This window comes from Sorex fumeus, unplaced genomic scaffold (genome assembly GCF_029834395.1).
Source record: "Sorex fumeus unplaced genomic scaffold, SorFum_2.1 ptg000233l, whole genome shotgun sequence".
Taxonomy (NCBI): domain Eukaryota; kingdom Metazoa; phylum Chordata; class Mammalia; order Eulipotyphla; family Soricidae; genus Sorex; species Sorex fumeus.
In genome coordinates, this window is record NW_026606290.1 from 2,261,261 (window position 1) to 2,275,732 (window position 14,472).

Sequence of the window (14,472 nt, forward strand, 5' to 3'; positions counted from 1 at the left end):
GGCAAACGCCCTACCCGCAGTACTATCGCTCCAGCCTCTAGAGGCTCTTCAGTCACCCTAGTCTGGGGGTTTCTCCAGGGATCTGCTTGGGGGGAGATCTGTTCTGCATGCTCAGAGAAGCAGGAGAGGAGGTCCAGGCCAGGGAGGGAGCAGAAGCACTCCCCCTTATCCTCTGCCAGGGTCTGGGCACCAGCTCTGCCAGGGAGTGCTAGCTACACACCCGTCCTGCCAGAGCCTAAGGCTTGGGGTGGAGCCTATGCTCAGGCCCACCTGCTGTGGGTGGAGCCTATATGGCAGGATGCCCTTCCTGGGTGGAGCCTATGTCAGGACTGCCCTCCATGGGCGGAGCCTGTGGGCCTGCCGTTGCTCTCAGCTGGGAAGAGATCTCTGATACCCCTTGGAGTGGGAGGTGGGGGGGTGTTGGGGAGACCGGGGCAAGCATTTCCTGGGAATACAAGCCCGCGCTCCCATTCGCCCCAGACCTGTCGGGACTAGGGCGTAAAGACTGAGCCCACTCTTAGTCTCCTGTCCTGCCACAAGGGCTTACTCATCACTTAAGGTCGCCAAGGCCTGCAGGGTGTTGGCCTTTGCATGTTGCAAGAAAGCTCACCAGTAACAGGCGCCAGAGATAAGCACGAGCACACGCTCCCAGACACACATTCACACACACGCGTGTGCACACACTGGGGTTCATTTGAAACCACATTCACTGTCAGAAAGAAGTGTGGGGAAATAAAAGGTTAGAGTGGGGACGGGGGTCCTGACTTTTGTTGGGGGTCAGGGAGGGTCTGGGATTATAGCTTCTGGGCTGGCCCCTGAGGTGGGGAGTGGGTCATCAGGCAGAAGCCACCGCAGCCCAGGACAGTCCCTGAGGTCAGAAAGAACTGACCCCAGTGTGCCCCAAAGGCCCCCTCAGCTCAGTGTGGACCTTTCCAGGGATGGGGGGGGGGTCTCTTCCCCTAATCAGACCACAAGCATCACTAGTTTTAGTGACAGCCCCAGAGTGCCTCCCTCTGTCTGCCCTGGGCACCGTGCCTGAGACTTTATTGGAGAACCGCCCGGAGAGCTAGGTTGCGGGGTGCCACACCCCTCCCCCGCAGCTGTGCCTGCGGCCTGCACACTGACCCCCGCCGTCCCCCTGCAGGTCATCCGAAAGGGCTGGCTGACCATCAACAACATTGGCATCATGAAGGGTGGGTCCAAAGAGTACTGGTTCGTGCTGACAGCCGAGAATCTGTCCTGGTACAAAGACGACGAGGTGAGTCAGCGCCTGGGCTCTGAGGGCAGTGGCCAGAGCAGGTGTGGTCCTTCCGTGGCCTTAGAGTGGACCGGACCATCCCGCCGGGCCCTGGGATGCTGGATGTCAGTTGGGTGCCAGCATACGGGGCCTCATCCAGGCCGGAAGGAGACGCTGGCTGTGGGGGGAAGAGGATCGGGCAGGGGGCTTGGAGAGGGTGGGTAGGGGTGCGGGCCCCTTCCCTGACCCCGCCAGCCAAGCAGTGTTTCACTCTCCCCCTTGGGGTGCACCGCCTCCCCCCTCCCCCCAGCCATGACACACAGGAGTCCCAGTGCCAGACACCCCGTTAACCCCTGCACCCCAGCTCCCCAGAGCCCAGCCGGCCAAGGAAATCACTGGAGGTGCCCCCAGCCTTCGGGCCAGGAGTGATGGGGCTCAGAGGCCCCACCCAAAGACCTCCCCCCACCCCACCGCCCCCGAGGTTCCTGCCTCCACTGCCGCCTGGTCCTCCCTGTTGCGGGTCCCTTTAAGAACACGTCTGTGGCTTGCACATCTGGATTCCAGAGGTGACCAGAGAACAGGGAGGGCTGGGGGCTGGGGGCTCATGGTAATGAACTCCAGCTGGCCCAGGACTGCGGGAGGGACCCACCTCATGCCCCAGGGGCCTTGTGGGGGCATCTGGCAGGGGGACCAGGCTGGGGGGCTTTGCTCTGGGGCTTCAAGCCCCTCCCTTGATCCCTGCCCCCTCCTAGTCGCCCTGGACAGGGCCCCCCCACCTTGGGCGGGGACCTCTGTCGTCACTGGCGGGGGCGCCAAACCATCTGGACCTCATTACCCCAACCCCGGCCTCTCCCGAGCTGGGGCCCCTCGGCAGGGCGGGGGAGTGTGAGGTGGTGAGGGCGCACACGCCGCCGGGTGGGGGTGTCGCTTCCTGCTGCCCAGACAGCCCCCTGGGCACGGGGCACCGCCCTCCTTCTGGGGCTCCTGGGTTGTGGGGGCCCCCTGCACAAGGGCTGGACAGGGGGCTGAGGGCCTGGTATGGGGACCCGCGGGGCTGAGAGGGTTCCCATGCTGTCAGACGAAGGAGGCTCTTCGGAGCTTTGTGGAGTGTCTGAGTTTAGGGGCGTAGGGGAGAGGGGGGATGTGGAGGGGCGGTTTACGTGCCGGCCCTAGGTGTGTTTGGAGTCACCGGGCCTGGGGGTGTCAGGGGCTGTGGTGGGGGGGGCCTGAGGGAAGATGCGTGATTTGGGGTGGGGGGGTGGGGGAGGGTTGGTGCCCTGGAGTGGGGGACACACACACTCGTGTGCTGAACTCCGGGCGTGGAGGTGGGGGCTGTCATTGTTGGGGTGAGTGAATTCTCACGTGGTACAGCTAGGGACCGCAGGCGATCGGTCCCCCTCTCCCCCACCCCCACCCGCTGCCCCCTACCTCCAGCCCTCTGCGCTTTGGGGAAGGGGCCCAGGCAGACAGCCGCCCTCAGGGACCCTCCCCCATCCTCCCCGTCCTCCTCAGCCCCCATCAGCCACCCCACCCCGCCGGGGGTGAGGCACCTCCGTCCCCCCACGTGCCCCCCACCAGACCCCCACCCCCCTCCCACCCCTGCCCCAGCTCCAGGTTCCGAAGGGGCCGGCGCCGGCGGGTCGGTGGTTCTGCGGCGCTGGCGAGGGTCTCACCCAGCCCAGCCTAACCAATGTGCAGACTACTGTACAATTCGGGATCCTGAACAGATAGTCTAAACACTGGGCAGGCGGAGTGGAGGTGTCCTTGGCGATCCGGGCGGCGTTGCTGCGGGCGCCCCTCCCCCGCTGCTGGAGATCCGAGCCCCCCAGCCCCAGCCCCGGCCCCGCCGGCCCCAGGGTCCCCGGCGCCCCAGCCCCGACGGCGACGGCCCGTGCGTGGTCCCCTCTCTGCTCCCGGCTCCAATTCTGTCTCTTGACGTGGCAGGGGTGAGCGGGCTCCGCGGCCGGGAGGGAGGGGCCTGGGGAGGGGGCCGGCCGCGGAGGCCGCCCCTGCCCGGTCCAGCCCCCGCGCAGCCGCTCCAACGCTTCCAGATGTTCTCCGCGGCCCGTCCAACTTCCTCCCTCCTCCCCCCCACCCCTCCCCGCGCTCCCAGGGGATCCCCCGCCACCCTCCACCATAAAGAGGGCTTTATGTGACTGGCCCAGCCGGAGGTGGGGCTGGGGGTGGGGTGGGGGGTACAAAGGGAGGTGAGCAGGGTGAGAAACGGGGTCCATCTCTTCGACCAACTTCCCAACCTGAGGTCCCCTGGGTCAGCCTTGTCCCGGCTCTGAATGCCTGAGATCCAGTCGGTCACCAGCCCCCACCCCCGCAGACCTGTGACTCTGGGTGGACCCTCCCCACCTCCACCGACTTCCCCTCGGCACTCGAGCCCATCACAGACACGCAGCCCTCGTCCAGGACCAGCACCTACGCCCCAGCTCAGTCAAACCCACACAGACGGTCACAGCTGCCACACACATCGACAAAAGCCACACGTCCACACTGACGTGCTCAGACACACCCAGACACCACAGAGACGCTTCAACACACACACACACACACACACACACACACACACAGAGAGATACATGCACACAGACACACACAGAGACACACAGACATTTACATGTATACACAAACACACAGAAACACACAATCACGCACACAGGCAGACACAGAAACACAGACACACAGACATGCACACAGACACAGCTATGTCACACCTCACCCCCCCCTCCCCGCCCCCGCCCCCGGCAGTCCGGACTGGAGGAGCACACACAGTGGCATTGGACCAGCCTGTGTCCACAGGCACGCACACATGTACCCGGACTCACCGTCTCCAGGCCTGTGCTGTGCGCCTGATTGCTAACACATGGGTGGCTTGCCTGGGGGCGCGCGGGGTGGGGGTGGGGGGTGCAGTGGGCTGAACCAGCCCTTTGAAGCTGCTGGGGCCCGTCCCCCCCCTTCCCCTTCTCTGCCTTCAGGAAATGAAGTCAGAGGCTTATCCAGAGCAGCCAAGCTGGGGGGCGAGAGTGGCTGGGAGCGCGGGGTCCCCGGTGGGGGTTGGCCTGGCTCCCGGGCTGGCGTGGGTGGGACGGACGGAGGGGCTGCTCTCAGCCTTTCCACTCGGGGCGCCCGGGCGTGTCTGCAGAGGTGGAGGTTGACGGTTGGATGGCCGTGGGCAGCTGGGGGGGGCCTCCCCCCAGGCAGGTCCGGGGTGCTGACGGTGCGCAGTGGTGGGACATCCCCTCTCACCGTGCTCCTGTCTCGACCCCCAGGAGAAGGAGAAGAAGTACATGCTGTCTGTGGACAACCTGAAACTGCGGGACGTGGAGAAGGGCTTCATGTCCAGCAAACACATCTTTGCCCTCTTCAACACAGAGCAGAGGTGCCTGCCCGGCCCACCAGCCCCACTGGGTGGAAACGGGCAGGGGGCACAGAGACGCGGAAAGGGGGAACCTGACCGCACCCCACCGGCACTTCCAAATCCACTTCCTGGCCCCTTTCTCCTGCCCCCTCTCCCGTCCTGTCCCCCCACGGTGGGTGGGGTCGTCCGTGGTGAGACTTGAGCCCCTTCCCAGGTTGCCTCGCGCTGAGAGCGCCTGGAATGTTCCACCCACACATTTCACTGCTGGACTCACATGGGACCCTCCCAGTGACCCAGGCAGGCAGCAATGGTGGCTGACGAAGCTTCCAGATTGGGAAACTGAAACTAGGGTCAGAGAGGCCTAGAGCTGCGCCCCGGTGCCAGGAGCCCGGCCGGGTCGGCCCTGAGCCCCCCCCCAAAAAAAGGACTGGGCTTCACCCCTCTCCCGTTTGCAGGAATGTCTATAAGGATTACCGACAGCTGGAGCTGGCCTGTGAGACCCAGGAGGAGGTGGATAGCTGGAAGGCCTCCTTCCTGAGGGCTGGCGTGTACCCCGAGCGTGTTGGGGTGAGTTGAGGCGCTCGGGGTAGTAGGGCACCTTCCTCAGGGTCTCAGGCCCTTCCTCAGGCTGCTTCCTCCATGGCTTCCCACCCTTAGTGGGCTCAGGACTGGAGGAAGCACCCAGGGAGCACCTCTGCCTGCCCCAGGACCAAACCTGCCCCCTGTTCTTCTCAGGGGCAGGTGACTCTATCACCTGGAGTGCCCAGATGGGGTTTCTCGCATGCATGGTGTCACCGGGCATTCTCTCTCTCTCTTTTTTTTCTTTTTGGGTCACACCCAGCAATGCGCAGGGGTTACTCCTGGCTCTGTACTCAGGAATTACTGCTGGCAGTGCTGGGGGGGGGGGGGGGGGATGCCGGGGATTGAACCTGGGTCGGCAAGGCAGACACCCCCCCTGCTGTGCTATCACTCCGGCAGGCCGTGCATTCTTGTGCTATCTCCTTGCTCTGAGACAGTGTCTGGGGTCGGGGCTCTGTGCCCTGGGTTCACTCAATCCCTTTCTCTCTCTCTCTCTCTCTTGTGTTTCTGCTTCGGCCGTGCTCGCCGGCGGTGGTGATGTTGCTGTGGCGACCCCGCTGGCTTGGGTACGGGCCCTCCAGGACAAGGAGAAAGTAAGTCCCCCCTCCCCTGCCAGCCAGCTCCTGACTGGCACCAGCTCTGTCCCTTGAGCATGCAGGATGGGATCTAGAGGTGCCGTCCCTCATGGAGGGACTCCCAGGAGCCAAGTCAGGCTTAAAGAGGGGGACTCTGCTATCCTGAGAGGCACAGAAGGGGGACAGAGTCTGGGGGCATGTGCGGAAGTGGGGGGTCCTAGCTGGGGCCCGGCGGGGTGTCCCTGCCAGTGGTGACAGCCTCTCTGCGTCTCCGTGCTCCAGGCCCCTGGGGAGGGGCTAGCTCTGATGTCTTTCCTGTCCTGTCGACACCAGGCGAGTGGCGAGACGGAGGAGAATGGCTCCGACAGCTTCATGCACTCCATGGACCCGCAGTTGGAGCGGCAGGTGGAGACCATCCGCAACCTGGTGGACTCCTACATGGCCATCGTCAACAAGACCGTGCGGGACCTCATGCCCAAGACCATCATGCACCTCATGATCAACAACGTGCGTGTCCACCACCGGGCCTGGGCCGGGCAGCTGTCTGGGGTCACTGGGGCATTGCAGAGTCAGAGACAATGCAGGGAGGCCCCGCCGCCTTGCGGCCACAGGACTCCAGTTTCCACAGATGGTTCCCCCATGCACCACCAGGGGTCACTCCTGAGCACAGAACCAGAAATAGCTTCTCCCCGCCCCCCCTCCACCCCCATCCCAACTCAGCTCTGTACCACCCAGTTGGGGGCTCCCACCTCCCCCTCCAAAGAAAGAAATGTGACAAGAGCTTCATATATTCTTTGACAGTTTTACTAGCCAAGAGTTTATTTGTTTTATTTATGTATTTAACTGAATCACAGTGAGATACACAGTTACAAAGTTGCTCTGATTGGGTTTTTCAGTCATACAGTGTCCCAACACCTGTTCCTTCACCAGTGTACATTTCCCACTACCAATGTCCCCAGTTTCCCTCCCACCCTCCAGCCCTCCCACCCCCTCCTGCCTGCCTCGATGGCAGGCGCTCTCTCTCTCTCTGTCTCTGTCTCCCCCCCCCCCCAGCCAAGAGGTTTGAAAAAAAGCAAGATTACTTTTGGTCCCTTTTGAAACTCAGTTTGTTCAAAATACTCTCTTTTTCACATGTAATTTATCCTAAAAATAATTAAGCAGGAGAGATAGTATAGGGGATACGGCACATGCCTTTCACACTTCCTACCCGAATTCCTACCTGATCACTGGATACCTCATATGGTCCTCTGAGCCCACCAAGAGTGAACCCTGAGGGGGCTGGAGCGATAGCACAGCGGGTAGGGCGTTTGCCTTGCACGCTGCCAACACAGCCAACCCGAGTTCGATTCTTCCACCCCTCTTGGAGAGTTCAGCAAGCTACTGAGAGTATCTCGCCTGCACGGCAAAGCCTGGCAAGCTACCCGTGACATATTCGACATACCAAACACAGTAACAAGTCTCACAATGTTACTGGGCTCGCTCGAGCAAATTGATGAACAACGGGAGGACAGTGATAGTGACAGTGACAGATCCCTGAGCACAGAGACAGGAATAAGGTCTGAGCACAACACCAAAATAATAATGATAATAATAATAGCTAAGGAGATTATTTTATTTTACATAGTTTTTTATTATGCTGGTTTATAATTCAGATCATTTTTACAGAAAATACTCTACCTGTATTTAGATTTCAGGATGTTTTACAATTGAAAAGGGATACTCATTGTGCCTGAGTTGTTCCAAACATGTTTAAGTGGGTTTTTATTTTGTTTTGTTTTGTTTTGTTTGCTTTTTGGGTCACACCCAGTGATGCTCAGGGGTTACTCCTGGCTCTGCACTCAGGAATTCTTCCTGGCAGTGCTCAGGGGACCAAATGGGATGCTGGGACCAAAACCCGGGTCAGCTGCGTTCAAGGCAAATGTCCTACCCACTATGCTATCGCTCCAGTTCCTAAGTGTTTTCCAAAAGGGACCAGGAATCTGCACCTTTGAGAATTCCTGGGCATGTTTTGAAAGACCCCTTCCCAGAGAACCACTAATCCAGAATTTAGTGAAAAGCTACCCTCTTTGGGGAGTTAGAACTGGATTTGCAACCAGGTTTGGCACAATTTTTTTTTTGCTTTTTGGGTTACACCTGGCAATGCCCAGGGGTTACTACTGGCTCTGCACTCAGGAGTTACTCCTGGCAGTGCTCAGGGGACCATATGGGATGTGGGAATCGAACCCGGGTCAGCCGCGTGCAAGGCAAACGCCCTACCCGCTGTGCTATCTCTCCAGCCCCAGGCACAAATTTCTTGCATGACTTTTCCCCTTTTAGTGAGGGATCACACCAGTAGTTCTTGGGGCTACTCCTGGCATAGTGCTTGGTGAATCACATGATGCCACAGAGATGGAACCCAGGGCTTCCACGTGTAAAACATGAGCTCTGAGCTCCTGCGCCCTCACCTGTAAGATACCGATCACAATGGAATTGAGGAACAAATCAACATGAAGTGTGTCTGGCCCTTAATAGCTGCCAAACTATATTTGTCAATTGGATAGAGGAGAACCAGACTTCCAGTATAAAATCCTCAACATTTCTATCCATGAATAGCTCAGAGACGGGCTAAGTCATACCTGGAACTTTTCTTTGTTAGGTTTGGGGGTCCACACCCAGGGGTTTGAAGGGGCTACTCTTGACTCTGTTAAGGAGTGACCCTGGTGGTACTCAGGGGAGTATTTACTACCAAAGATCAAACCTGGGCCTCTGGCCTGCAGTGACAGCTTACTAACCCTTTGAACTGCCTGCCTCATTCAACACCTGGGTTTTTTTTTTTTTTTTTTTTTTTGCTTTTTGGGTCATACCTGGTGATGCTCAGGGTTTACTCCTGGCTTTGCACTCAGGAATTGCTCCTGGCAGTGCTCGGGGGACCATATGGGATGCCGGGAATCGAACCCGGGTCGGCCGCGTGCAAGGCAAACGCCCTACCCGCTGTGCTATTGCGCCAGCCCCAACACCTGGGATTTTAAGGAGTTTCTGTTTGTCTGTTTTGTTTTTGGTGCCAGTGGTGAGCAGGACTTATTCCTAGCTCTGTGCTCAGGGATCGTGCCTGGCAATGCTTAGGTGACCCTAAGTGGTGCCGGAGATCAACCCCAGGTTGGCTGCATGCAAGGCTAGTACCTACCCACTGTGACATCTCTCTGCCCTCTTTAAAGGAAAATATTAACCCACCCGTGAGGCCGGAAAGATAGTACAGGGGCTAAGGTGCAACCTGGTTTGATCCACGGCACTGCATGCAATCCCCTGAGTATCACCAGGGGTCACTCTTGAGCACAGAGCCAGGAAAAGCCCCTGAACACGGCTGGCCCCAAAACCAAGCAAAGAAAAAAGAATATTAACTCAGCCCTTATACACACAGACCCACCGGCCACCTTGCTCTCACTTCTAGGGCATCCAGAAAATGTGTAACTCTCACCTTGCTTGTTTGGGTCCAGTGATGCATGCAAACCCTTGAAAAAAGAGTGAAACAAACTTTTTACATGTAAGAAATTTAAAAACAGGGGAAGCAAGTATCCTGGTTGCATGAAAGGCCCCGAGTGTCCTCCCAGCCTGTGTATGGCCTTGCCACGGGTCACTTTTTCTCTCTGGCCCTCTGTGTTCCCAGCTGAGTAAAGGGTAAGGGGGGAAGCCTGAGGATCTCCCAGCCCCGCGGCCAGCGCAGAGCGCAGCGAGGACCCTGCAGGGCGCAGGTCCCAGCCCCAACACCTGGGATTTTAAGGCGTTTAAAACGCCCTCCCGTTCTCGCCCGCAGACCAAGGAGTTCATCTTCTCGGAGCTGCTGGCCAACCTGTACTCGTGCGGGGACCAGAACACCCTGATGGAGGAGTCGGCGGAGCAGGCGCAGCGGCGCGACGAGATGCTGCGCATGTACCACGCCCTGAAGGAGGCGCTCAGCATCATCGGGGACATCAACACGACCACCGTCAGCACGCCCATGCCCCCGCCCGTGGACGACTCCTGGCTGCAGGTGCAGAGCGTACCGGCCGGACGCAGGTACCAGGGCCGGCCCCCACGGCCCCTTTCAAAGCCCCCCAACCCGGGGCCCGCGGGAGGAGGAGGACCGGGACCGGGCAGTGGCGCGCCCGCGTCGCCGGGGCGGCTCCCACCTGGAGCGCGGGGCGGGGCTTAGAGCGGGGCGGGGCTTCGCGGGGCGGGGCTTGCCGTGGAGCGCCGGGGGCGGGGCTTGCGCGCAGGGACGCGGCGGCGCCTGCTGGGGGCGGGGCCTCCGGCGGGGGCGGAGCCGCTCATCCCTGTCCCCGCCCCTCTGCTTCTCCGTCCCTGCAGCAGGTCGCCCACGTCCAGCCCCACGCCGCAGCGCAGAGCCCCCGCCGTGCCCCCAGCCCGGCCCGGATCCCGGGGCCCTGCTCCTGGGCCTCCGCCTGCTGGGTCCGCCCTGGGGGGGGCGCCCCCCGTGCCCTCCAGGCCGGGGGCTTCCCCTGACCCCTTCGGCCCTCCCCCCCAGGTGCCCTCGCGCCCCAACCGCGCCCCGCCCGGGGTCCCCAGGTGAGTAGGGGCTGAGTGCGGCGGGAAAGCCCCGGAGGGAGGTGGGGCCGGATCCTGGAGCCGCAGTCCCGGTCCTCTCCATCCCAGGGGCCTCCCAGTGGGAGCTGGAGCCAAGCGAGGTGTGAGCACGGGGCTGGCGGAGCCTGCCCCCAGGGAGCGCTGAGTCCCTGGTCGTTCCTGGGGAGGGGCCCGTGGGGCCCAGCCCCCCTTCTTCCCAGCCTGTTGCATGGCTCTCTCCTCTCTCACTCTCCGCTCTGTCTTTGCACTCGTCTTCCTCCTGCCCTGTCCCTCCTCGACTTCTCTCTCCCAGCCTCTGAGGCCTTCCCAGAGCTGAGGACCTAAGCCCGGAGCCCCTCCGCAGGTGGAGAGCGATTGCACCCGCGGACGTCCGTGGCTCCCCAGGAGGGGGCTGGCCTCCGGCCCCCAGGAGCACGTGTGTGAAGAGATGTGCGTGGAACCGCGTGGGGTGTGTGAGTGGCGTTTGTGGGGTGTGCTCAGGTGTGTCAGTGCACGGGCGGCCCCCAGGCCCAGGGAGAAGGCAGAGATGCTGGGAGCTGTGGGTACGCTGAGGACTGTTGCGTGCCCTGCTCTGGTCAGGACCCACCTGGTAGGTGTGAGCAAAAGGAACCGGCACAACCCACCCCTATTTCCCAAAGTTTCTAGCAAAAAAATAAAGAGGATTGGGCCAGAGTGATAGTTCAGCTGGCAGGGCACTTGCCTTGCATGTGGCCCACCCGGCTTCAAGCCCCAGCCCGAGCTCCGCCAGGAGTAATTCCTGAGTGCAGAATCAGGAGTAAGCCCTGAGCACCACTAGGTGTGGGCCCTCCGAGGTTTTGCCCATGACCCTCTGACCCGGACGCACTTTAAAGCACCACGTCACTGAAGTGTCTTCAGCCTGCTCTGTCTCCTCCTGGTGGAGTTTTTGTGGAATAATAGTGAGCCCACAGCCTGGATTTTGCTTTCCAGGTGGCTGGAGGGTGGGGCCCAGGGGTCTTGCCTCAAGGCGGGGCTAGGCGGGGATCTGATGGCCCTTGCAGAAGAGGGTGCCTGGTGGCAAGGTCCTGAGCTCCTGTCTGGTTCTGGACCACCCCGGATCATGTTCCTTCCAAGGCTGAAACTCGAAGATCACACACACGTGTCCTTCTCTTAGGGTGGGTGGGATGGGGGGGGAGGGTCCCTGGCTATATGTGGCTGCAGGTGCACATGGCTGACAGGCAGCCAGAATTTGGGTCCCTCGCTGTCCCTCACATGTACCGCGCCGATGCTGAGGTGGGACACATGGGAACTGTGACCCCCGTCTCTGACTCTCACACTCAGGATGTGGGACTCGTCGTGGAGGGCATTTCCGGGAACTGGGGGTCAGCCTGGAGGCCATTGCAGGGAGGAGTGAGAGGGTCCTGGGTGGGGCGGGGCCACCGAGGCCCACGAGTGGCGTGGGGGCAGCTTGAGGGAGCCGCTGGCCAGAGCCAGGGAGCCACAAGAATGAGGAGGAATAAGGAAAGGCTGCCCAGGGCAGGGCCGGGGCCAGCTGGGGAACCTTCCAGCCTGCAGGTGGGCAGGTGGGACTTCGGGACATCCCAGGCCCAGGGGCTACTAGGGGCACCACGGGAGGCCCGCGGGACCCTCCGCAGGCACAGCCCGCCCCTTCGGAGCCAGCACACGTGGCCCTCGGCCCCTCCCACCCCGGCACACACATGCAGGGAGCTGGTGCAGATCCCCGCGTGCGGGTGAGCTTCTGTGTCGTGACTCGGCTTCCGTCCCGTTGGCTGCATGGCCCAGGCCCTGCTGCATGGCCCAGGCCCTGTGCCGTGGCCCGTGAGGGTGCCGGGGAGGCAGCTGCGTGTCGTCCGTGGGCCTGTGTGTCAGCGTGTGCATGCGGGGCCCCCAGGGGGGAGCCCTCTGCATGTGTGTGTGTGTGCACATGCCCAGGCGCGCGCACGTGTGTGTGTGTGTGTGTGTGTGTGTGCGCGCGCGTGGCGTCCCCTGCAGGCCTGGCCCGTGCGTGCGTGCGTGTGAACTGCCATGTTGATTTCGTGCTGTCTTTCAGAATCACTGTCAGTGACCCTTGAGGAGCAGCCGCCACGGTAGGTCCCCCCCCACCTGCTGCATGAGCGGTGTTGTCTTGCCCCCAGCTGCACCAGCTCCTCACGGCGGGGGGGATGCCCCTCCTGCAGCTCCACTTATTCTGTCCTCTCTCTGTCCTCGCTGCCAGCTGGCTCTTCCAACCTCCCTCTCGGCGCCTCGGGACTCAGTGCCACCGCCCGACACCTTCCAGGGCTGGGCACAGGCTCCGCACCCGGGCTGGCAGGCACCGGAGCCCCTCCAGGAGGGCTCTCGGTTCGGGTGTAGGGGCGAGAACTCGGAGTGGGGGGGTGTTGTGTGGGGGCCTGAGGACAGGGCTGGACTCCAGCAGCCAGAAATTTGGGGACTTCCTCCTGGGCAGTATGTACACTCACTCTCCGGTCTGAGTGGGCTCCCCATCTGGGGGCTCCCGGAACTGGCACTGCCGGAGGGCGGAGGGCAGTGCCCACCTCTCTCGTGGGGCGAACACTGGAGGAGACCCTGGCTGGGCAGCCCAGAGGGGCTTGCTCCCCCCATGCAGGGCCGCTCCTCGGGATGCCAGGGTGATGGCATCTTTCAGCCCAGCAGACATGTGTCTGACCCACGGGGCAGCCAGCGTCTCTGTGCTGCCCCCTGCTGGCCAGACCTGCGACCAGCAAGCCGCCTGCCACTCGCCCGCACTGATTCGCCCCTTCTGCTTCCCCCAGCAGGAAGGGCCCAGCCTCACCTACGCGACCAGCGGTCCCCCGACCTGCCGAGGCTCCCCTCTTAGACTTATAAGCCTGGGGCCCCTTGGTGTCCTGCTGCTGGCCCTCCGGCCTGCCCCACCTCCTCAGGGTGCCTTCCGAGGACGCCCGGGCTTCCTGCCCAGTCTGAGGGGTCTCCAGTGCCCCCCACCCCCCGTCTCTCCAGCCCTCTCTCTTAGACGTGCCCCCTCATGGTTCAGACAGTATTTTCTCTCTCTCTCCCCCGACTCGATCCAGCAGGCGTGGGGCTCACTGCGCCTTCCTCTCCGAAGCTTGAGGGGTTGAAAGTCGGGAGGCGGGGGTGGGGGGTGGAGGGCAGGAAAGGGGGTACAGTGAAAGCAGAGCGTGTCTGAGGCCGGGGTGCCCTGCCTGGCGGTGTGAGAGGCCAGTGTGCGTGGCAGAGGGAGGGTGCCCCAGCCCCTTACCCTCCCCCACTGTGGCCCCCCCGCCAATCCCCTCCCAGAGCCCCTTAACCCCCCCCCTTCCCGCCTCCTCTCTCCTCCTCTCCTCCTCCTCCTCCTGCGTTCCCGCCGGGCCTTACCAGCTCTCCCTTGTCCTCTCTCTCCCCTTTTCTCTCTGCTTTCTCTCCAACTGCCAGCCGATCGGGGCAGGCAAGTCCATCCCGTCCTGAGAGCCCCCGGGCCCCCTTCGACCTCTAACCAGACCCTCCTGTTCCTCGGAGACTTCCCTTTCCAAGCCTGCCTGGACCGCTGTTCCCTGACTCCGCAGCGACAGCCCAGCCCCGAGGCCCCGCCCCCCTCCTCTGTGACGTAGTCCATCGTAGTGGTGAGCTGGCACACCCAGGCGTGACGTTGGTGAAGCTCGTGCCCCCTCTGTGGTTTTGCTCCCGGCCTGTTCTAGAAACCCCTCCAATACGCGCACACACACGTATCTACGGCCGCTCAGCCTCGCCACGCTGCCCGACCACAAGGGACCCTACAACCCCGACATCGCCCACCCCAAAGTGTGCCACCCTGATGAGCCCCCCACACACTCCCGGCCCTGGGGACGGCAGCTCCCCTCTGCTGTGCGGGCAGCTGTCCAGGTCTCTGACCTCGCTCCGTCTTGCTATCTCGTGGCTGAGAATAAAACCCATTTCTGAGCGATGGGAAACCAAATGTGTCTGTGGGTTCGTGTTGTCTGGGGCGCCCAGGGGGCAACATTGGGGCTCAGGGGAGTTTGGGGGTTTTTTGGTTATTCTTTGGCTTATTTAGGTCACACCCAGCAAATCTCAGGGGTTACTCCTGGCAGTGTTCGGGGAACCCTATGGGATGCCAAAATCGAACCCAGGTTATCTGCGTGCAGGCAAATGTCCTCCTGTCACTCTGGCTCAGGGCTCAGGTCTGGGGACAGCCCTGCCCAGGC

The 14,472-nt window shown here is 61.9% G+C and overlaps 1 protein-coding gene across 3 annotated transcripts in view; it reads left to right on the forward strand.

Annotated features, from left to right (window-relative positions):
* DNM1 (dynamin 1) overlaps positions 1-13,994 on the forward strand; it is a 48,252-nt gene extending 34,258 nt beyond the window's left edge. For 2 of the 3 annotated variants that reach the window (XM_056108830.1, XM_056108831.1), the window contains exons 15-22: positions 1,145-1,258; positions 4,516-4,625; positions 5,060-5,171; positions 5,765-5,776; positions 6,092-6,265; positions 9,549-9,790; positions 10,085-10,300; positions 13,706-13,994. In XM_056108830.1, the coding sequence (XP_055964805.1) occupies positions 1,145-1,258; positions 4,516-4,625; positions 5,060-5,171; positions 5,765-5,776; positions 6,092-6,265; positions 9,549-9,790; positions 10,085-10,300; positions 13,706-13,766 (1,041 nt within the window). In that variant the 3' untranslated portion in view covers positions 13,767-13,994. Of the gene's footprint in view, positions 1-1,144; positions 1,259-4,515; positions 4,626-5,059; positions 5,172-5,764; positions 5,777-6,091; positions 6,266-9,548; positions 9,791-10,084; positions 10,301-12,347; positions 12,385-13,705 lie in introns of all 3 variants that reach the window. The other variant, XM_056108832.1, reaches the window with a different exon arrangement.
* Positions 13,995-14,472: the final 478 nt, after the last annotated feature.